The sequence below is a fragment of the Ictidomys tridecemlineatus genome, chromosome 5 (assembly GCF_052094955.1).
Source record: "Ictidomys tridecemlineatus isolate mIctTri1 chromosome 5, mIctTri1.hap1, whole genome shotgun sequence".
NCBI lineage: Eukaryota > Metazoa > Chordata > Mammalia > Rodentia > Sciuridae > Ictidomys > Ictidomys tridecemlineatus.
In genome coordinates this window covers 35,486,223-35,510,210 of record NC_135481.1, presented here as the reverse complement: position 1 = coordinate 35,510,210, position 23,988 = coordinate 35,486,223, and the positions used below count along the sequence as shown (strand labels likewise).

General features: G+C 38.8%; 1 protein-coding gene across 2 annotated transcripts in view; it reads left to right on the top strand.

Annotated features, from left to right (window-relative positions):
* Slc28a2 (solute carrier family 28 member 2) overlaps window positions 1–23,988 on the top strand; it is a 58,660-nt gene that overhangs the window by 17,868 nt on the left and 16,804 nt on the right. Inside the window, exons 1-2 of one of the 2 annotated variants that reach the window (XM_005316917.3) lie at window positions 525–10,357; window positions 10,486–10,571. In XM_005316917.3, coding sequence (XP_005316974.1) covers window positions 10,277–10,357; window positions 10,486–10,571 — 167 coding nt within the window. In that variant the 5' untranslated portion in view covers window positions 525–10,276. Of the gene's footprint in view, window positions 1–524; window positions 10,358–10,485; window positions 10,572–23,988 lie in introns of those variants that run through there. The other variant, XM_078049677.1, reaches the window with a different exon arrangement.

The window sequence follows — 23,988 nt, the reverse complement described above, 5'->3', positions numbered from 1 at the left end:
CGTCTCACCACCCTAAAAGTAAACTATCCTATGGGACAAAGCTGGTGAGGAAAAGACACTTCTCACAGGCAAAATTCAAGAAGCTTACAGTTTCATTAGAAATAGAAAGCATTTCAAAAGATAAACTATAATTGGATATATAACAAATTATAGCTGAGTGTGGTGGTGCACATCTATAATTTCAGTGACTCAGGAGGCTGAGGCTGTAGGATTGCAAGTTTGAGGCCAGCTCCAGCAACTTATCGAGGCCCTGTCTCAAAATAAAATAAAAATTTATTTATTACTAATAATTTATTATTTATTAATTCATTAATAGTATTACTTATTAATAAATTTATTTATTAATCATTCCTGAGTTTAATCCCTGAGTTTAATACTGTGGATTAAACTCAGGGGTGATTAATAAATATATAAATTTATATATATAAGTTTTATATATAAAATTTATATATAAATATAAATATGTGTGTGTGTGTGTGTGTGTGTATAGATAAATATATGGGATCCTTGGAAAACACTTGTTGTCACCATCCCTATTAAACCCACTTCTTTAACTACCTCTGGTATTTCAAATGGCCTGGTATTCAGGGTCCACCACATCCAAAATTGTGAAGTTGGAGACATGCTTCCCTCTTTTTCTCTTTCACCAGCTCTTTCCTGAAGGAACTCTCTGCTGGTGAGAGGGCAAAAGGGCCCAAATCATAGCTCCACCACCAGATCAGATGGGGAACATCTTAATGGGGTGATTTACTCTGCTTGAAGGTCAAGGGGAGGGGATTTGAGCTGAAGTGACCTCTGAGAAAGATAACAGAAAGGTTTTTATTTGTTTGTGTGCTGTTTTTGTGAGAAAGGGTCTTGGAGTCTCACTATGTTGCCCAAACTGACTTTAAACTCTTAGACTTAAGCAATCCTCCTGCCTCCTGAGTAGCTGGAACTCTAGGTGCCCGCCACTGGGTCCAGCAACAGTAGGTTGTTGTTTAGAACATATTGACTCTGGGAAATGAATACATCAGGTAGGTGGAAATGACCTTTATGTTTTTGCAAAAATAAGGAAATGCGTGGAAGGTCAGGAGTGGAGAGAGGGAGTGGATGTCATTTCCATGAAGTGGGATCTGTGTGAAAGGTTTGTTGAGGGCCTGGGTGAAGGACCAGCACGGAATCCCTGTGACATGCCCACCAGGACTTGATGACCCACAGCTTGTGATGTTAGCAGGAAGATTTGAAAGGTCTATTTTGCTCTAAGAATCTCTGCTCCACACCCATAAAATAGATAACAGCTATTTTATGATACTGGCTGGGGCCAAGGCCAGTAAAACTGAGTAAGGAAGGGACACGTGAGTCTCCAAAGGACCCCTCCTCCTTGGTACTTTGATTTCTTTGGTCATCCTTTATGAAGCAGGATGATTTTCAAATCTATTCTATTTCTTAGATGATAACAAGTTATTACAGTATAATAACTCTACATAACATTAGTTTAACCACTAATGAATGTTGGATCTTTTGGTTGGTTGATTCTTTCCTTTTACTTTAAATATAATTTTTTCATTTTCAATATTTTTTCTAGATTTTATCCATAGACTGCTGAATGGCATTATCAACACTGCATTAGCATTAGAAGACCCTAGCTTAGGTCCCAAGAAAGGATCATCCGTGTGGAGACTTTAGGAGTGCCAGGAAGGTCCTGATGTCTAAAGCTACCTACCTCCTTTTTTTTAGGTTACAGCATGATTTCTTCTGTCTTCAGTGTTCATTATCCCACAAAAATTGTCTAAGTCCCTTCTTTGTTGCAGCCCCAGGAAGGATGCATTTGATTTGAGCTGTGGAAGCTCAGTTCTTTTGGCTGGTTGGTTCGTTTTAACTGTGTCACTGAGGCTGCCATCAAGGCTTCCTGTTTGTCTGTTAGGCTGAGGGTATCAGAGAAGACAGAAACTTCTCTGGAGGTGAGATGAGGCAAGAACAACTTCACAGGCATATGACCTGGGCAGTCACATGAAACCCACTCTCTCTTTTTTTTTTTTTTTTGGTACTGAGGATTTAACTCAGGGACACTTTACCACTGAGCCATATCCCCAGCCATTTTTATTTATTTATTTATTTATTTATTTATTTAGAGCCAGGTCTCACTAAGTTGCTGAGGCTGTCTCAAACTTTTGATCCTCTTGTTTCAGCCTCCCAAGTTGCTGGGATTACAGGCATGTGCCACAGTGACTGGTGGGACCCACTCTTAGAAGGGCCCTGTGCTTGGTTTAATGCTCTGCTGATGCTGTCTTGAAATTTATAATATGATTTTTGGGCAGGAGGCCCACATTTCATTTTTCTACTGGGCCTGAACAGAAAGTATTCTTTTGGAGAGAATTCTGAACCCGAAGGTAGAAGACAATAGGAAGAAGAAAAAAAAAGAAAGAAAGAAAGAAAGAAAATAAAAATAGGAATAATAATAGAAATTATATAGGAATGAATAGAAAGGCACCAAACTACCCTGAGATGTGTTTGAGTCTACAAGAAATGGTTGAACCTAAGTGAAATCAAAAGCATTCTGTACTGAACATTGAGCTAAATACTACACCAACTTCTTAGTTTCATAATAGACACAATAGTTGCCCAAATTAGTAGATGGGGCTCATTATGTTGCCTAGGCTGGCCTTAAACTCCTGGGTTCAAGTGATCATCCCACCTCAGGCTCGCTAGTAGTTGAGATTACAGCCATGCCCAAACTGGTTCTTAAGAGAATACAGTTTTGTTGTTATTGTTTTGCTAGCCAAATAAACATTCTATTTATATAATTGTAGGCAGTATTTTTTTTATATTGGTCTCCTCACCTAACCACCACCCTCTCCTCCTGTGCAACTGGCAGAAATTAAAACGTAATGTGTCCATTCCCACTATCAGACCCAATACTTGTCTTCACATACTTTTATTTGTTTTAAATTTTTTGTGGTACTAGGGATTGAACGCAGGGCCTCATGCATGCTAGACAAGTGCTCTACCACTGAGTTACATTCTCAGCCTTTTTAATCTTATTTTTACAGAGGGTCTTGCTAAATTTCCCAGGTTGGCCTTAAATCTGTGATCCTCCTGCCTTAGCCTCCCAAATAGCTGGGATTATAGATATATGTCACTGCCGTCAGTACAGATGTGTGTCCCAAGCCTTCACTAAAATGTGTCTTTCAGGAGTACAGAACCCTCATCTGTCTGGATCACTAGTGTTATCTTTAATTTCTGAGGCTGTGTCCAGTACAATAGTAGGCACTTGATAATTATTTATAAACTTTAACTTCTGGCCAAGATAGAGTGACTGGGACCAGATTTACCCCTCACCTTAAACAACCGAACAGTTCTGACAAAATACATGCAACAGTGGTTTTCAGATATGGGACAACAGACAGTGCAGGATGGAGATATGTGAAAGAAGGGAAACAAAACAAATGCTATGGTTGACTGGGCTTACTGCTTAGGAGAATTTCCAGGCCATAGTCCAGGGAAGTGGGTTTGAGGCCAGTGGTCTCACAGAGAAGTGGGTTTGAGGCTTGTGGTCTCATAGAGGTCCAAGTTCAGGGAGCCCAAGGTTGCTCAAATTCACAGGGCAGAGTATAGAGGAGAGAACAGCCCAGAGAGAAAGCTGATGAGCCAGCAATTGCACGTGGGGGAACCACTGAGTCCTGAGAAAGAACTACTCAAAAAGAGTTGGCAGAAAAACTCAGAAGAGCTGATCACAGTGGTGTATGATGTATGCCTATAATCCCAGTTACTTAGGAGACTGAGGCAGGAGAATCACAAGTTCAAGACCAGTTTGAGCAACTTAGTGAGACTCTGTATCAACATAAAATAAAAAAGGTTGAGGATGTGTCTCAGCAATTGCCTGGCTTGCATGAGGCCCTGGGTCCTATCCCTAGCACTATAAACAAATAAACAAATAAATCATAATTAAATAATAAAAATAAAGAAAAGAAAAATCCTAGAGCCTAACCAGTACTGGGAACCTAGCCAAGGTGGAAACAACTAACTCTTGGAGCATTCTCAGAATAGAATTGCCTATAGAAGAGCCAAATTAATCCTAGACTGAAGACTGTTCTGAACCTTCCTAACAAAGTGTGCAAGGAAGCTCTATAGATTCAAACTGTTTCCAACTCACTTCACCACATTCCAGATTAAGTCCAAAAATATTTAAAGATATCCACAAAAATCTATCACGTGACCATGTAAAACTCATATTAACGATCATCTTCCTTTAAATTACCCAGCATGTAATAAAGCATAACTGAAGTCTAATACCAAGGGTGGGAAATTTATTCAATAGAAACTCAGAAATGACACCAGTATGGCAGCATACACTTGTAATCCCAGCAATTTGGGAGTCTGAAGCAGGAGGATCACTAATTGGCCAGCCTGGGCAACTTATTATTGTTATTCTTTAGAGGAGAAAGGTTTATTTTGGCTCATGGTTTCAAAGGTTTGGTTTATGGTTGACTGACTTTATTACTCTGGGCTTATGGTGAAGCAGAACATCATGGTGGAGGAGCATAGTGGAAGAAAGCTGCCCAGTTCATGACAGCCAGGAAGCTGAACAACCTGGGCAACTTAGTGAGACCCTGACTCAAAAATTAAAACAACAACAAAAGCCTTAGAAATGACACAGATGATAGAATTAGAAGACAAGGGCTGGAGATGTAGCTCAGTGGTGGAGCCCTTGCCTAACACGTGTAAGACTCTGGATTTGATCTCCAGTATTACCACTGAAAAAAAAGAAAAAGAAAAAAAATTTAGAAGACAAAAACCATTGCAACAGGTATTTTAGTACATCCCATACATAGTAAAATATATTTAAGAAAATAGAGAAAGTAATAAGCTTGATGAGGAGAGAAATACCATATATACAAACAGGTTTTAATTTCCAGAGACGAAAAATAATATTTGAATTAAAAGGTCTACTGAATGGGATCAATAGCAGCTTAGACGCTGTAATTTTTTTTCCTTTTGGGTACTGGACTGGGTCCCTACTGAGTACATCCTCCAGTCCTTATTTTTATTGTGAGACAGGGTCTCTCTAAGTTGCTGAGGTTGGCCTGAAACTTTCAGTTCCCCTGCATCAGTCTCCCAAGTTGCTGGCATTACAGGCATATGCCATAGCACCTGGCAGCTTAGACACAGTAGGAGAAAAGATTAGTGACCTTGAAGACATAGCAATATATATTATAAGATATGGAACACAAAGAAAAAACAGCACAAAAAAAGAGAACATTGTTAAAGATCTTAGAATATCATTGAGTGATCCAGGGTACGTGTAATTTGAGTCCCAGAAAGAGAAGTTAAGCGGGGAAACTGAAAAAAAAAAAATTAAAGATGTTCTAGTTAAAAAATTTTAAAGTTCATTTCCTTAAACTTCATTTTGGGTACAAATATATTTGATTTTTTGTTGTTTTGTTTTTGTACACTCTTGTGGAAACCATTCCCACCAGCATCGTATGCAATTCTAGTTGCCTTGGAAACACACCAGTAATTGGTTATTTCCTTCTCTCCTTCCTCTCTCCTTTCTTCTAGCTCTAGCCATTTTTTGAATGGATATGTAATGGTACCCCATTTTTTTTTTGTATCAGGGATTGAACTCAGGGGTACTCAACTGCTGAGCTACATTCCGGGATGGCCTTGAACTTGTGAATCTCCTACCTCAGCTTTCCAAGTAGCTATAAGTTTCCTTTTTTTCCTAGTTTGCTAAAAGTTTTTATTGTAAACAAATGTAGGACTTTAAAAAGTATTTTTCTGTATATGTGGGTTAATAATATGACTTTTCCTTTTAAGTCTGTTGATGAGGTAAACTGCATTGACTTTCAAATATTGAACAGCCTTTAGTTTCTGGGATACATCTTACTTGATTATGATATACTTTTATGTATTTCAGGGTTTGATTTGCTAGTAATTTTGTTGAAAATTTTTCCACTTATGTTCCTGTGGGATGTTGGTCTGTAGTTTTCTTTTCTTATATGTTATTATTTGGTTTCTGTATTGGGGTAATGCTGGCTTCCTTAGTGAGGCATTGGTGGTGTTACTCTTTTCTGAATTTTGGAAGAGTTTATGAAAATTGGTATCACTTCTTCTTTACCTATTTAGTAGGATTTGAACATCTGAAATGTTCAAATTTCAGATGTTGTAGGTTTTTAAGTATAGATTCCAATGCTTAAATAGATATGAAACTCCAGTGGCTATCCATTTCATCTTCAGTGAAGTTCAATCCCTAGTACCAAAGGAGAAAGAAGAAAGAAAGAAAGAAAGAGAGGGAGGGGGGAGGGAGATAAATGAGAACAACTCTGGTGTTTCCCTTTCTCCAGGATCACAGGCCCTTAGGTCCCACCTCCACTGCTTGCTCTGCAATGCCATGATGCTGATATTTTATCTAACTTTTTAAAGTTGTTTTCAGCTATTCTATTAAGTTTACTGACTATTCTATTAAGGCCAAAATTAGAAGTCCCTACATTCTCCCTAGTTCTGCCTGCTTCTATGAGCAGTCAAAGGACAGGTAAAAGCAGGAAGTATAGAACAATCAATTATTTATGGCTATTTATTTCCCAGATGAGTTTGTGGCAGGTCACCTAGTTTTCCAGGAATAACCTCTAGACTTTACACAGTTATAAGGTCTAGCTTCCATGGAAATGACCAGAGTAGTCCTTTTGACCTGGCTTTGCCCTGAGTAACTGTGACTTTAGACAAATTGCTCATCTTCTTTAAGCAAATTGTTTCCCCTCCTCCTCCTCCTCCTCCTCCTCCTCTTCCTCCTCCTCTTTCTTCTTCTTCCCCCCCTCTCCTCCCTCCCTCCTCCTCCTCTTCCTTCTTTTTTTTTTAAACCTAAAATTAGCAGTTAATTTGCTTGTCTTACAGGAATATTGTGAGGATGAATAGTGAACATATAGGAAAATCTTTTGAAAGACTGTGAAATCCTGCAGAAACAGAGGTATCTGTTACTAACTTTTAACCTCATAGTTCAGAAACAGCCCCAGAACTGGGAATGAGTGTCTCAGGGTATGGAATTGGGTGAGCCACAAACTAGCTGTTGATTTTGGGTAAGTCACTTAGTTCTTTCTGATCCGTAATTTGAGAGTTTTTAATGAATCGATTTGTATGTGATGTGACCAAAAGTAAATAAATAAACCATTGAGTCCAAGTCAGTTAATTGAGAGGAAGAATCTTCCGGGTTAATTCTCTTCCTTTTGGCAATTGGGAATCAGAATCTTTTGGGAAAATATGCTGTGGCCTGTACTGAGGTGATAAAGATGTGTGTTCTTACATCTTCTCCAGGGAAAGGAAGATGGAGGAGAGAGGGTCAGAGAAGAGGGAGATGTGATCATTGGCTTCATTTCACCTGCACAGAACACTAGGGTCTGTGCCTATCATTATGCCTGGACCTAGTTACAGAACTCACAATTACTGAAGATAAAAATGAAAGGGGGCAGGGGTATGGGGAGAGAGTGTGAGACAGGATGAGCGAGGGACACTTCACAGTCCTCCTGAGAGTCAGACATCAGCTTGGAGATATCTGTGAGTAGGCTTACTTTCAACACTGTTGCCTCATTTTCCTGAATAACTGACAGTAGGACCCTACAATTCTAGAATTGTCCAAGTTCTTTCTTCTATTTAAACTATTTAATTTTCAGCATAAACTTATGAGATAGTAGGAGGTAGAGCAGGAAAGGCAAAGGGGCCTGAGAGGTGATATAAGTTGCCCTAGTCCCACAATGTAATATATATTTACTCTGCAAGGGATTGTGTGTGTGTGTGTGTGTTCATATGCTCTCATCCATGTGTATGCACAGAACTTGGGAAAGATAAATATTATTATTATTTCTTTTTTGGTACTGGAATTGGACCAACTGTCTCATGCATCATAGGCATGTGCTCTACCACTGAGCTCCATCCCCAACCTCTGGACAGTTTTGAAGAACTATCTTCCCTTTTTTTTCACTCATTTTCTCCATATCTGATCAATCTCCAAGATTTGTCTCTTTTTATTCATCCTCTTCTACTGCTTTAATGAGAGCCTCAGTCCAACCCGGACAGTTGCTTTCGTCTCCTGACTAGACTCCCTGTCCCCACTGTAATTAAATACACCCTCCTCCAGCATCCCTGTTCTGCTCAGAATCAGTCCATACATTCAGCCTGGCCAACAGAGCCCTAGCTAGCTGGTATTTGACTGCATTTCCAGACTTATGTTTTATAGACCTTCCCAACCCACTCACATTTCCCCTCTTCATTTTGTAGCTAATTTCTTCCTTTATTTTATCCTTCCTTAATTAATTTATCAATAATTTCCCTCTATTCTTAAATTCTTGTAACCACTTTAGCTTGTCAGAGTAGGTCTCACTTCTGTGCCTTAGTCAAAGCTTCTTCCTGACATGGTGTATATTTCCCCTTCCTTCTCCATCAGTGATTCACTACTACAATTTTTTTTTTTTTTTGAGACAGTCTCGCTATGTTTCCCAGGCTGGTCTCCAACTCCTGGGATCAAAATACAGGAGCATCTTTCAGGGCTCTGGACTCAAGACAAGTGCTTTCTTGACACATCTGTCTTTCCTCAGTGATTCTTATGTCCCATGATGGCAGAGATGTTGTCTCATTCGTCTTTGTGTCCTCAGATCCCTAAACAGCTGCCTGTGTGATAGTGGGTACTTAATGAATGGATTAATAAAAGAATTCCTTGCCACATGTGGCACTGAATCATGTGCAGTCCTGCTCTCTGTCATTTTCTAGGAAATGTTTTTCCAGTACAAAATTATGTACATTTCTGAGTGCAGAGACTTTTTATACCTTTCTTTTATCTGCTGTCCAATGCCTTGTCCAGTGCTGGAAGATGTGCTTGTTAGGAGATACTTTAGCAAAGTAGTCTTCAAAATCTATAAATATTGCTGGAGGCAGTGGTACAGATCTGTGATCCCACCTACTAGGGAGGCTGAGGCAGAAGGATAGCAAGTTTCTGAGGCCAGCCTGGGCAACTTAGTGAGACCCTGTCTCAAAATAAAGTAAAATGAAATGAAGTGAAATATAATGAAATAAAATAAAATAAAATGGGTTGGATATGTGGCTCATTGGTAGCACATCTCTGGATTCAACACCTAGCATACACACACACACACACACACACACACGAAAAGAAAAAAAGAAAAAGAAAAAAAAAAGAAAGAAAAGAGGAAAAAACCCTACATATATTTAACTTCAGATTTGCACTCTATGGGGAGTGAGGGCAGAAACCTTGAAGGAGGGCCTGAGATTTCAAGAAGGAGGGGCCGTCACATTTGAATGAGGGCAGGAAGTCAAACCAACCAATGGCAAGAAACTCGCCCCACTCTAGCTGAGTTTTCCTTTTAGTCCTTCACTGAAGAGCCATAAGGAATTCTACAAGCCAAGGTAAGCAAGGGCCTTGGGGGAAAACAGGAGCCTGATGTGCCAAATTTCTTAATAGTTCATATTTAATCACAAAATTCAGGTGGTTCTGTGCTTATACAGGAATGCCACCATTCACACAATAAAAGGTGATCATAAGTGTTTAATGAAATTGTATTTTGTATGCTTGAAGAGATCACATTTTTAAAAGCAATTCCATGAGGAAGGAAATTTTCTGTAAAGCAAAGACTCATCTCAACATGAACCTATATTATAAATGTGAATGTCTTGTATTAGGCTTGCTTATGCTGAGGCTCAAATGTTTAAGTTTCTTGATTCTTTTATTTTGCTTTCAAATTTAATTAGGATCATTGACATTCATGCTGATCATTCTAAATGTGGGCTTCCTTGATTTAACTTGAAGTCTTGTTTAGCTCCATTCCCCCCCACCCACCCAGCAATATTTGGGATCTGGGCTTTTCTCAGCTCTTTTCTTCCCTATATCCTTCTTACTCATACAGCTCAGTGGGGCCTCCCCCAGGCAAAAAGGAGCAGTTACCCAAGACCCTTTCTTTAAGGGACTAAGCAAAGTCTTTCTAGCCCAGGTCCTGGTTTCCTGGGTGACTCATGGATTCATTCCAATTCCCCCTGCCCTTCATTTCTCTTCTTCTGTTTTATTGCCCCTTCCTTAGCTATTCACAAGAAATACAGTTTTATCTTTCATTATTTACTTTAAATTCTGCACTAATCTTCCTAATTCTCGTTCTTAAAGAAATCAACTAACTCTCTAAAGGACTTTAATTCTGTGTTTCCTTGTAACTGGCCTTAGAAAGTCTCACCAGCCCCTCCTGAGAGAGTAACCAATCTTTTAGCCATGGATCTGAGTTTGTTTTTCAGTTGAGAACAGGAGATGGAGAAAGCAAGTGGAACACAGTCCATTGCTCTGCCCACAGTGGACAATGGCCTAGAGAATCCAGGGCTGGAGCTCACGGTAATTCACTAGTTTCTCTTCTGCAGGGTGTTGTGGGCTGCTTTATGGCTTCCTTTAGGGGCTACTCTCAATCTCCTTCACCTCTGGCAGGGCTCTGTGACTAACCTCAGTTCTATGTTTGTTTACAGACAGAAGTAAGTCCTAAGGCAACCAAAAGGACTGAAGTGCAAGATCACAGTTTTGAGGACAGTCTGGAGTCTCCCTCTTACCGAAGGTATATATATTCTAGAATCTAATTCATTTACATTCTCAGAGAGCTTGTCTTTTTTGTGGCAATGAGACTATAACCACCCCACATCACCATATGCACATATTTGTATTTTAAATGATTGTTAAATAAACCTGTGTCATAAATAAGTTCATCAGTGTTAGTTAGACTGGGGAGTACTACTTTAATATTTTTCTTTGCAGTAGAAAATTGAGGCTTAGAAAATAACTTACCCTTATACTGATTAAAAAACAAAAAGTTTTTCTGGAATACTTAGATTTATGGATGGATAGAAAGGGAAACATGGGAATCGGGCAAAACAACTTACTGGAAAGATGATAAAGAAAGACAGAGTACAGAGTCTTGGAAGTGCAGGGAAGGAACTCAAGGTTGAAGGTACAATCCAAAGTGTTATGTGAACAGCGTCAAGAAAGAAGTGAGAAAAATCTTTGAATTTGATCATGGATCTGTGTTAGAAATAATGTTGAAGAAAGTTTGTTTGGATAAAACAGGTTAGTGGGAAGCCATGTTCCATGGTGTGGAAAGGGGCTGGATATTATAAAGAGAGCAAAAGTCATACATGGAAAAAGGAAGTGGAGAATATGGGATAATTTGTAAAGAAATGGGTGGCTATGATCATAGATGTTCCCAAACAAAAGGTTGTTTTATCCTCTTTATTTTTAACAACTAACTCAGTGACTTCTTCAGTCTTTTGTTTTCTTCTCTACAGTTTAACAATTTAACTTATGTTTTTTTTTTAATGTAAATACATGTCAACACAAACATTACCATTGTTTTTCCCTTGATAAGCTCTTTGTGTATTTTTGTGCTTACTAACAGTTTACACTTTGCTTACCAGTATGGTAGTTAGTAACGTGAATTCCATAGTCTGACCTCTTAGAATGATATCTGAATTCTATCCAGTGGGGTGCTGGTAAATGTTCAAGAATTGGCTCTCCGAATGTAGTTTTGCCATGAATATTGATTGATATTTTTGCTGATCTTAGTGAATAAGACCGGGTGCTGGTAAGATTTTCCTGTAATGGAAAAAATAGTAAATATTTTAGATTTTGGGGGCCATAAGGTCTCTGATGCCTTTTTGAATTCTAGCATTTTAATGGGAAAAAAATCCACAGGATGTACAAAAAAAAAAAAAAAAGATGTGGCTGTGTTCTAACAAAACTTTATAAAATGAAGGTAAATGGATTTTGCCTATAGTTTGGTGATCCTTAGTCTAGATGAAATAATAAATTAAGCTGTAATTTATAGCATTTACCTATAGTTTTAAGTTATTCCCAACGTAGTTGATGCTGAGGTATCTGCTGAGGTATCAGACAGATGTCACTGAATAAGAAGTTGGGAAGAGCTGCACGATTGTACATCATTGTAGGAGATTTCCACCCTACAATAGATATAAATAACTTCAAGAGTTTAGATGGTAGTAAAATGCGGTAAAATAGGAAGTGGTGAGTTTTGAGTAGTTATTATCTTTGTTTTTAATGTCATTTAACTGTAGGTTTATGTGATTTAATTTTTGATGAAGACTAAAAAAATTCCTAAAAATTTAATTATCTCCTCTTTTGAGCCAGTACAAGCAGCTTTCTCTGCACCACTTACCAGATGCTGGGTAGGTTACTTATCTTCTCCAAACCTGTTTTTGCCCTGTAAAACAAGAATAATATTAGCACTTAGCTGAAAGGATGTTGGTTTGTTTGTGTGTTTTTTTTTTTTTTTGTGAGTGTGTGTGTGTGCCAGATTGTCCTTGACACCTTAAATTGCTCTAATGTGTAATTATTTCTGGTTCCTCTCATTTCTTGTCAACTTTACATTTCTCATATAAAAACATTAAGTAGCTATGCACTTATAAAATCATGCCTTGAAGTTTTAACTTGCATTTCTTAAATTGTAGTAAAGCTCCATGTTTTTCCCATTTGGCGTCTTTGTATGTGACTTAATTTTTCTTTATCGACTACAGTAGATGCTGGATTTTGAAACTCATCTTCTCTTTCCTTAATTATTCAAATAGCACCCATATAGATTTTCTTGTTTCCGATTTTCTCCATCTCTTGCCAACCTATCCTATATAGCTTCTACCAGAACTGCCTAAGGCATAACTCTGAACTCCTTTGTTCAAAATCTCTGTAGCATGTGTGAAGCCCTGCCTTCAATAGCTAGTACTGAAGGGGGAAAAAAAAAACCCTAACAAAAGATGTGAAAGACCTCTACAATGAAAACTACAGAACACTAAAGAAAGAAATTGAAGAAGACCTTAGAAGATGGAAAGATCTTCCCTGTTCTTGGATAGGCAGACTTACTATTGTCAAAATGGCCATACTACCAAAAGCACTATAACAGAGTTAATGCAATTCCTATTAAAATTCCAATGACATTTGTCATAGAAATAGAAAAAGCATTTATGAAATTCATTTGAAAAAATAAGAGATCCAAAATAGCCAAAGCAATTCTTATTGAAAAAAAGTGAAGCAGGAAAAATCACAATACCAGACCCTAAAGTATACTATAGAGTCATAGTAACAAAGACAGAATAGTATTGGAACCAAAACAGATATGTAGACCAATGGTACAGAATAGAAGATACAGAGACAACCTACATAAATACATTTATCTCAAACTAGACAAAGGCATCATAAATATACATTGGTGAAAAGATAGCCTCCTCAACAAATGTTTCTGGGAAAACTGGAAATGTAGTAGAATGTAGTAGAATGAAATTGAACCCCTGTCTCACCATGTACAAAACTCAAAGTGGTTCAAGGACCTAGGCATAAGACCAGAGACCCTGTAGCTACTGGAATACATTTTTTTTCTTTTTCAGTACCAGGGTTTGAACACAGAAGGGCTTAACCACTGAGCCACATCCCCAGCCATTTTTTTAAAATATTTTATTTAAAGACAGGGTCTCAGGCTGGGGCTATAGCTCAGTTGGTAGAGTGAGTTCTTTGCATGCACAAGGCCCCAGGTTTGATCCCCAGCACCTGCCCCCCCCCAAAAAAAAGACAGGGTCTCACTGAGTTGTTTAGGGCTTTTCTAAATTGCTGAGGCTGCCTTTGAATTTGTAATCCTCCTGCCTCAGCCTCCTGAGCCACTGGGATTACACGTATGTTCCCCCACACCTGGCCCTAATTTTTTTTTTCCTTGATTAATGATCTGGGATTCTTTGTGAGATGCAGTATGAAGTGTGGCTTTAAGCTGATGCTTTTCCACACTGATATCTAGTTAGCTGCTCAACAATAGTTAATAAGTAGTGAGTTCTTCGATTCTGATGTTTCCTCAGCTTTGGAATTCATTAAGTTAATGTGATAGTTTGAATTTTTATTTTTAGTTTTTAGGCGTGCTGGGGATCAAACCCAGGGCCTTGGGCATGCTAGGCAAACACTATGCAGAACTATATCCCAGCTTTTAATCTATATTTGAGTGATTTATTTCCTTGTCATAATTGTTTACAATGCACTTTAAAATCGGCGGGCCAAGTATTTGCATTAGTTTTCCCTTTTAAAAATATTCCTTGGAACCCAGTGTGGTGGTGCAGGCCTATAATCCCAGCAATTCAGGGGAGGAGGATAACAAGTTTGAGGCTAGCTTCAGCAAGTTAGTGAGACCTCAGCAATTTAGTGAGACCCTGTCTCAAGTTAAAAATAAAAAGAACTAGGGACAAAACTGAGTGATAAAGCACTCCTGAGTTCAATCCCCAGTGCCACAATTATTCAAATAATTTATCTTCTGAAATTGCCAAATTCTAAGAGTATTCCCAGCTAGGAGTGTAGCTCAGTGGTAAAGCCTGTGTGCTTAGTATACAGAAGGTCATAGGCTCAATCCCTAGCATGCATGCATGCATAAGTAGATAGATAGATAATTAAAAATATTTCTGAAGGGAGTAGAATTGTTATTGCATTAATATTATATATTAATTTAGTTGCTGGGTGTGGTGGCATATGCCTCTAATCCTAACAATTCAGGAGGCTGAAGAAGGAGGATCCCAAGTATAAGGCCAGCATCAGTAATTTAGGGAGACCCTAAATTAGTGAGGCTCTGTCTCAAAATAAAAAAATAAAAAGTACCGGGAATTTGGTTCAGTGGTAAAGTTCCCCTGGGTTCAATATCAAGTGCAACCCCCCCCACCTAAAAAAAAAAAAAAAAGAATGATTATAGAGTGTTGTCATGTTTATTTAATTTTTGGGGGGTGGTCTTCCAAATCAGGACAATGGTTTAACCCAGTTTACTGATGTCCTTTTCATCTCTCCCAACTCCTCCTTCCTACGAATAGAAGCCAAGGGTGCTTTACCACTGAGCTACATCCCCAGCCTTTTTTCTTTGTTATTTTAAGACAGGGTCTTGCTGAATTGTTAAGGCTGACCTCAAACTTGTAATCCTACTGCTCCAGCCTCCCAAGTCACTGGGATTACAGGTGTGCACCATCATGCCCGGCCTACTTGTCTTTTTTATAGCTGCCGCTAGAGTTATAATTTTATGAAGTAAATTTTCTTTTTATTTTATTTATTTATTTATTTTTAAAATATACACTCTACTTAAGCTATATTCTCAGCCCTGATCTGTAATCTTTTTTTAAAATTTTTTAATTTATTTTTTAGTAGACACATCTTTGTTTGTATGTGGTGCTGAGGATCGAACCCGGGCCACATGCATGCCAGGCGAGTGCGATAATGCTTGAGCCACATCCCCATCCCCAATTTTCTTTATTTAAAAAAAACATTTAGTTGTGGTTGGACAAAATTTCTTTCCTTTATTTATTTATTTTTATGTGGTGCTGAGGATCTAACCCAGCATCTCGTACGTGCTAGGCAAGCAGTCTACCACTGAGCCGTGACCCTAGCCCTATAAAGTGATTTTCTTATTTATTTATTTATTTATTTATTTATTTGTTTTTAGTTATAGGTGGATACAATACCTTTATTTTTTTATTTTTATGTGGTGCTGAGGATCAAACCCAGTGCCTCTCATATGCTAGGCGAGTGCTCTACCTCTGAGCCGCAACCCCAGCCCTGAAGTGAATTTTCTTTATTTTGATTTATAAATCAAATGTTATAACGTATTTTAATCACTCTTTTTTTTTTTTCGCTTTTTTTTGTAAGTGAAATTTGGATGTGTATTATAATTGATTTCATGTCATAAGTTTAATTGGCACATTTGTTGCCTTTTTAGGATAATTTTTAATAAGGCATAGCATATATACAGAAAAATAAACATAATCATGCACCTTTATGAATTTTCAAGAAGTGAATACACCTATATGATCAACACCCAGATGAAGAACTAAAACACAACCAATACTTAAGAATCATTTTATGTCTCCTTTCATTTGATGTTTCTTCCCCAAGAGTAATCACTTTCCTGACTTTTAGTATCATGTATTATTTTTGCCTGTTTTATGTGGATATTTGAATTTATGTTTTTAATGGAACTATACCATGTTTCACTTTTATGTCTGATTTCTTTTGTTCAACATCACATCCAGGAGATGCATGTATTTTAGTTTGTATCTTCTTAATTGCTGTATAGAATCTACCATAATGTCCTTGTCTATTTTACTATGGTTGGGATTTGAGTCGTTTCCCCACTTTTGCTATTATGAATTGTGATACTATGAACAATTTTATGCATGTCTCTTAGTAAATATAAGCATCCCTTCCTATTGGGTATGAAATTGTGTCATAGGGTAGATAGCTTTAGCCCATGCTAAACATGGTTGTACCAGATTTTACCCCTCAAGCAGGTTTAGATATTAAGAAAGTGTCTCCCCCTCCATGGTATGTGTGTAGTGTTATCACATTGCAGTTTTGCTTTGCAATGGAGGCTTCACCTGAGAGGTGACAATTAGTTGGATCTTTGAGGATGAATAGTTTATCAGATGGAGAATGGTTCTAGAACTTACTAGGAATGGGGTTGTGAAAGTTTTTATGTGTTCTGTGAGGGTAAGATAGTCAGTGTGGTGAAACAATGGGTTGTGTACAGGAAAAGAGACAAGCAGTGAGACTGTGAAAAGGGAAATGCCAGTCCCAAAGAGTCTGATTTTATTCTAGGGAGCCAACGGGGTTTTAAAGAGGAGGGGGAAAGAAGGAACCATTCTTTGTCTTAGGAAAATAACTCTGACAGCAATGTGGAGAGGATATCAGAGTAGGGAAAGACAGGTGGCAGAAGCTAGTTTAGGGGCTCTTGTAACTGGGTATGATGGTGTACTCTTGTAATCCCAGTGACTCAAGAGGCTGAGATAGGAGGATCGCAAGTTGGAGGCCAGCCTCAGCAATTTAGCAAGACTGTCTCAAAATAAAAAAGAAAAAGGGCTGTGGATGTAGCTCAGTAGTAAAGCATCCCCAGTTTCAATCCCCAGTACAGAGAGGATGGGGGTGTGGGGGGAGAGAGAGACTCATAATTGTGTTAAGCAAGAGATGAAGGGGCCTGGGCTAAGGCAGAGTGAGTGGGGATAGATTACAGAAGTTACATCTTAGAGACACTTTTGGAAAGGAATTGACCAGAGTTAATGATGGACTAAAGGCCAGGTGTTCTCAGATTCTTGTCTTTATCAAGTTCTCTTACTCAGTTGCTCAGGATATCTTGAATCTGATCCAATGCAAAATGATTTTATCTTCTTTCTTTTTGTTACTCTTTCTGAACTGACCCATTTCTCTAAAGCAATCTAATAAACATTTTAGGGAAGGTTTTTTGTTGTCAGAATTTAAAAAAAAAAAATTGGTGGCAGGGAGAGGGTGTTTGTTTTTAAGGTGCAGTGAATCAAAATACATCTGATGATTGAAAGGAACCAGGAGATGGGGCTGGGGATGTGGCTCAAGTGGTAGCGCGCTCGCCTGGCATGCGTGAGGCCCGGGTTCGATCCTCAGCACCACATACCAACAAAGATGTTGTGTCCGCCGAGAACTAAAAAATAAATATTAAAAATTCTCTATCTTTCTCTCTCCTCTCTCACTCTCTCTTAAAAAAAAAAAAAAAAAAAGAAAGGAGCCAGGAAAGGCAGAGAGAAAGAAGGTGGGTAGTAGTAGAAGATGGAAAGAGTGAGTAATGATATCACTGCGAGACAAAGTGTAGGATTTCCTTGGTAAGTGAGAAAGTCAGTTTTTCCTAAGATGGTAGACAAAGAAGCTGTTAGGCCAGAGATCCACTGAGGTGAAAATAAAGGAAATCAAGGGATGTAGGCCAGAGAGGCTGAATTTCTTTACAGCAGGGGGGTGTCTGCTGAGGGTAAAAAGTTACATCTGCTCTTCCTGTCAACCTACCCTGAGTAATAGGACTGGACAGTGTCAGGGACCTGGGGCTGGTTTGACAAGGAAGCATCCTGTCCTAAATTTGGGTATAACTTGGGGGAAGGGGTAGCAGGGCTGAGAGCTCTGGAAGAAAGAGACACACTTTTTCTTAGCTTATCTTCTAAATCCCACTCCTTCTGGTTTTTGACTTCAGAAATGAAGAGATGTCATATTAGAATTTTTGTTTACCTGAATTCTTTACCTTTCAAGCTAGTTACCAATAAAGATGAATGTGATCCTATTAGCTTTGTTAACCAGATTAACTTTGTTATAAACCTTGTTGAATTTCAGTTCTTGGGGCTGGGGATGTGGCTCAAGCGGTAGAGCATTCGCCTGGCATGCGTGCGGCCCAGGGTTCCATCCTCAGCACCACATACAAACAAAGATGTTGTGTCCGCCAAGAACTAAAAAATAAATATTAAAAAAAATTCTCTCTCTCTCTTTAAAAAAAAAAAAAGAATTTCAGTTCTAAGCTCTTTTCAGGTAAGCCTCAACTTCACATGGAGCTCACATGGATTGCCTGAGCCTTCTTCTCAGATTGGCCCGACTTCAGCCCTATGAACTCACCTGCTTATTTTCCTTTAGCCATTGTCTTAAATGAATATTCTTCTTCAATCCCTAGTATTGCAGAAAATAAAAATAAAGTCCAGGTACCGTGGTGCACGCCTGTAATCCCAGTGGCTTGGGAGGCTAAGACAGGAAGATTGAGAGTTCAAGCCAGCCTCAGCAATTTAGTATGGCCCAAGCAACTCAGTGAGAGCCTGTCTCTAAATAAAATTTTAAAAAGGCCTGGGAATGTGACTCAATGGTTAAGTGCCCTTGGGTTCAATCCCTGGTACCAGAGTAAATAAACAAATATTTAAAAAATTAGGCCTGAGATTGTGGCTCAGCGGTAGAGCACTCTCCTCGCATGGGCGGGACCTGGGTTCTACCTCAGCACCACATAAAAATAAAGGCATTGTGTTGTGTCCATCTACACCTAAAAAATAAATATTGAAAAAATTTATAAAATTAAAAAATTAACTAATATTCTTCTCAAATTCCTAATTCCACTTAATCTACCAATTTTACCATTCCCACCCCATCTCCATTGCTAATTGGTATATGATCTAGTATTATTTCTTTCTAAGAAGATTAAGTATTTTTTGTCATTAACTTCCTTAATGGCAATACTACTTAAAATATTACCTTACAATGCACTTTGTCCTATTTTTTTTCTCTATGAGAAAAAGAATGTTCTTTCTCTTGTGCCAGGCACAATGGTGCATATCTGTAATTCTAGTGACTCATGAGGTTGAGGTTGGAGGATCACAAATTTGAGGCCAGCCTCAGTAATTTAGTGAGGCCCTATGCAATTTAGAAAGGCTGCCTCAAAATAAATAAATAAGGAAAGAAAGAAGAAAGAAATACAGAAAGAGCTGGGGATATTACTCAGTGGTCAAGTATTCTTGGGTTCAATCACCAGTACAAAAAAAGAAAAAAAAATTCTCTCTTGCCTTTTTAAGTCAACCTGCCAGCCAGTCTTGCTTTTTAATTGGATTGTTTAGGCCATTTTGCATTTAATGGATTAATCCTGTCATCTTGCTACTTCTTTCTGTTTGTCTCACATGTTCTTCTTTTAATGCCTTTCAGATGAATTAACCAAATACTTTAAAATGACTTCATTTTAATCTCCTTTTTGTTTTATTAGTGATTGCTTTAGGGTGTATATTGTACTTCTTCAATTTACCACACCTACCTTCAAGTGATATTATACCCTTATGATAGTACACTTCTAGCTCTCCTCTCCCAGCCTTCGTGATACTGTGGTACATTTCCCGTCCCTTCCTTTCTTCTTTTGGTGCTGGGGATTGAATCCAGGTCGTTCTACCACTCAACCACATCCCCAGCTCTTTTCTTTTTTTTTCTTTTGAGACTAGGTCTTGCTCAGTTGTTGAGGCTGGCCTTGAACCTGATTCTCCTGACTCAGCCTCCCGAATTGCTAGGATCATATAAACATGCACTACTGCATGCAGCTGTTGTTATACATTTTACTATACACGCACACACACACACACACACACACACACACACACACACACCACATATAAAACATACAGTGCAATGTGATATATATGTATATGTATATATATATATATATATATATATATATATATATATAATATATATATATATATATATATATATTTGTCTAAAAAGTCTAGTATCTTCTCATATGCTTCAACTTAAAGATATCTGCACCTGTATGAATGTTTATCTTTTCCCCGTCTTTATGAGAAGGCCTACTGTGCCTGAATCTGAAGCATATCTATTTATCCGTTTTCCTAATCCCATCCTTCTCCAATCCCTTCCACAAAGCCCTTTCCCTTGCCCCACATCATCAATCTCTCCTTAGACCATTCCCCAGTCTGTAAGCATACTCAAGTTTCTTTCTTTTATAATAAAACAAAATAAATCAACCTTACCTTGTGATACCTTTTTTTCTTCACGGTCAAGTTTCATGGCAAGTGTAATTTACTTTCTATTTCTGTTTTGTCATTTGCCATGCACTTTTCAACCCAGTGCATTTAGTTTTCAGCCCTATTACTGAAATATTCTTGGTAGGTGACCAATGAAGCATTCATTATGTTCAGTGTACACCCACTTTCACTGGGTGTCTGTCCTTTTAACCCTTACTTGAAACTAAAAAAAATTTTTCAGGGGTGGTACTGGGGATTGAACCCAGGGTTTCACACATGCTAGGCAAGTATTCTACCACTGGTCTACTTCCCCAATCCCTCATTTACTGATTTTAATGATACACAATACCTGTCTTGATGCTCTTTCTTATCTTTAGCTTCCAGGATTCTGTCTGTAACCTCCTCTTCATACTCTTTCACTTAATTCTTGAGAGCTACATCTGAAGCCATGACCTTTGTTCTGAGCTTCAACCTATATATGTTTTTTAAAAGCTTATATATATAATGATTCATCAGTCTGCACCTAAATGTCACATATATATTTCAAATTATACGTGCCCCAAACCAATCTTCTGTCAGAATAGGTTTGCTACTTTCCCACTCTGCTGGGCACGGGGCTAGGCTCTCAGCACTCATGTGGAAACTCAGCAAACTCAGGTTGCCTCCCCAGGCTGGCTTCTCTATTTTGGCAAATGTCATCAGCCTACCCCTTCCACAAAGCCCTTCTCCTTGCCCCACATTGTCATGGAAGGAACCCACAGACATTAGTTGCTTATGGAAGGAACATCCTAGGCAGCCCAGATTTTCACATCTCTTTTCCCTCCCTGCTATTGATCTGTCCTAAACTCCATTCCCCCATCTGCCCTCCCCTGAACCATCACAGTTACTTCTTAATTGGCCTGCAACACACCTCCCACCGACAGCCACTCAGATGGTCTTTCTTTTCCTGTTTTTGGAGGCCAGAAAACATTTTATTTTATTGTGGTGGTGGGGATTGAGTCCAGGGCTTTGCACATGGTAGACAAGTGTTCTACCACTGAGCTACGCCCCAAGCACCAGGAAATATTTTGTTGACAAGGGACATAGCCATAAGAAAGGGAAGCACTGGATTGGAAACTAAAATTCAATCGCTGGCAAGGGCCCTTTGGGTCAGGAACACTGCATCCTGGGGTCCTCACATTGTCCCTCCAGTAGACATGCAATACTGGACTTCCAGGGCAGGGAGAGTGTCTCTGGTGTTCCAAAGGTAGAGGATGTATGATGCCTCCTAGTGAGTGATGGGGCAGGGGCTGAAATAGAAGGAAGGCCATCTCCTCTCAGAGCCAACACCAGGATTTGTACTCAATCGCTGTCCTCTCATCATTCATCTGTTTGTGACTGTAGATGAGTGCTGATGTTGGGAATTCCCTCTTTGCTTTCCACCAACTCCCTGATTTGCTCCGCCTTGTCCGTAGGTAGGTTCACCATCAATTTCCTTTCTGATCAGCTCCTTCACTTAGCATCTTTAGCCCAGTTTTAGGTTGATTGGGAATAAATTGCTGCTTCTGCTACTTCAGTTGCTTCCAAGCATCCATGTGTGGGAGTCAGTCCTGCTTCAGGGTGCAGGGCCATCTTTCTAGAACATATACCTGCTCCTGTTATTACCTTGTTGAGATTTTCCAATGGTTCTCTGCTTCCTGTAGGATAATGTCCAAATTCCCAAATATGGCACATCATCTGTGTGACCTGGTTTCTCACCTTCTTCCCAAGCTTTCTTCCCATCATCCACTCACATGCTCCCTGTATCCCAGTGCCAGCAAATTCTACTGCTCTTTACAAAATGTTTAGCTCACTTAAGCGTGCTTTTCAAATTCTAGAGGTACTCCAACCCAATTTCTTCAAATTCCCTATGATATATCCACTTAGCAAACATTTCTCCACTTCCTTTAGATCAGTCTATCCACCCTTTCTTTTGTGAAAGCTTCTTTGACATTGACAGGCATAGTTATCTGCACCCTCTTCTCTATTCTTTTAGCAGTCATAACTTTAGAATTCTGAAGTGGTCCCTTTGGAATTTAGTCCTGCACTTTGAAGCAGCTTGGGTTTTTAAAATTTATTTATTTATTATTTGTCCTAATTAGTAGGTAGTAGAGTATATGTTGACATATTATACATATATGGAGTATAACTTCTCATTCTTCTGGTTGTACATAATATAGAATTATGTTGTTTGTATAATCATATATGCACATAGGCTAGTTATGTCCGATTCATTCCACTATCCTTCCTATTCCCACTCCCCCTCTCTTCCCTTCATTCCCCTTTTTTTAAATACAAAGTACTTCTAATCTTCCCCAACCTTCGCCTTATTGTGAAATTAGCATCCACACATCAGAGAAAAAATTTGGCTTTTGTTTTTTTGGGACTGGCTTATTTCACTTAGCGTGTTTTATTCTTTTTTAAAAAAATTTATTTTTTACTTGTAGTTGGACACAATACCTTTATTTTATTCACTTATTTTTTATGTGGAGCTGAGGATCGAACCTGGGGCCCCACACGTGCTGATCCACAACCCTAGCCCTCATTTTTTTTTTTTTTTTATGGCTGAGGAATATTCTACTTTTTGTATGGCTGAGTAATATTCAGAAGTTCAAAATTTAATGGCTGAGTAATATTGTGTATATGTACCACATTTTCTTTTTCCATTCTTCTGTTGAAGGGCACCTAGGTTGGTTTCATAGTTTAGCTACTGTGAATTGCAGATCTGGGTTTTAAATCCTAACTCTGCCACCTGCTGGCAGGGTCATTTCCTTTGTTTATAAACTTGTAATAATCCTGTGGTGTTTTGGAGAGAGAGAGATGATGAGGTTTTGCAGTTCCTGCTGAAACAGTATCTGGATCTTTTTCTCTTCACTAAGAAGACTTCGTGAAATTGTCCATAGCTGCTCACACTCACTCTTTCACCCCTTTCCCTCAGTCATTCTCCTGGGAAACAGCTCTCACAAGCAGCAGTTACCTTCATTCCAGATCTAGCATCTTCTCATTTGTCCTGCTACTTGATATTCAACATCATTCTTCTTAGAGATCATTTCTCTTTTTGGCTTCCTCTTTAGCTCTCCAGCTGCTCTTATTAAGCCTACTGTCCTTCTGCTTTTCTGCCTGTCATATAAGTGACTGTTCCGTCTTCCTGGTTGAGAGGCAGTAAACCTGGTAAAGAGGGATGGGCAAGATAGGTCAGTGGGTGGAAGATGTATAAGTTACTGGATGAAGCTGGGCGCAATGGTGCACACCTGTGATCCCAGCTGCACGGGAGGTTGAGGCAGGAGGATCGTGAATTCAGCAAAAGTGAGGTGCTAAGCAACTCAGGGAGACCCTGTCTCTAAATAAATAAAATACAAACTAGGACTGGGAATGTAGTTCAGTGGTCGAGTTTCCCTGAGTTCAATTCCCGGTACTCCTCCACCCCCAATAAATAAGTTACTGGATGAGAGATTTGGAAATCTGTCCAGGACCTGGCTATATTGCTTATCAATGCAAGTTTCCAATTATAGGCAGCTCATCCTTACTGGGAAACTCTGCCCCCTACTGTTATATTTTTTCATTAGGGCCTGAGCTTGCTATTAGCAGTTAAAGAAGCTAGAGCGTATTAATCCTTACTTTCTGAGTAAAATCATTAAAAGAATGTTTAAT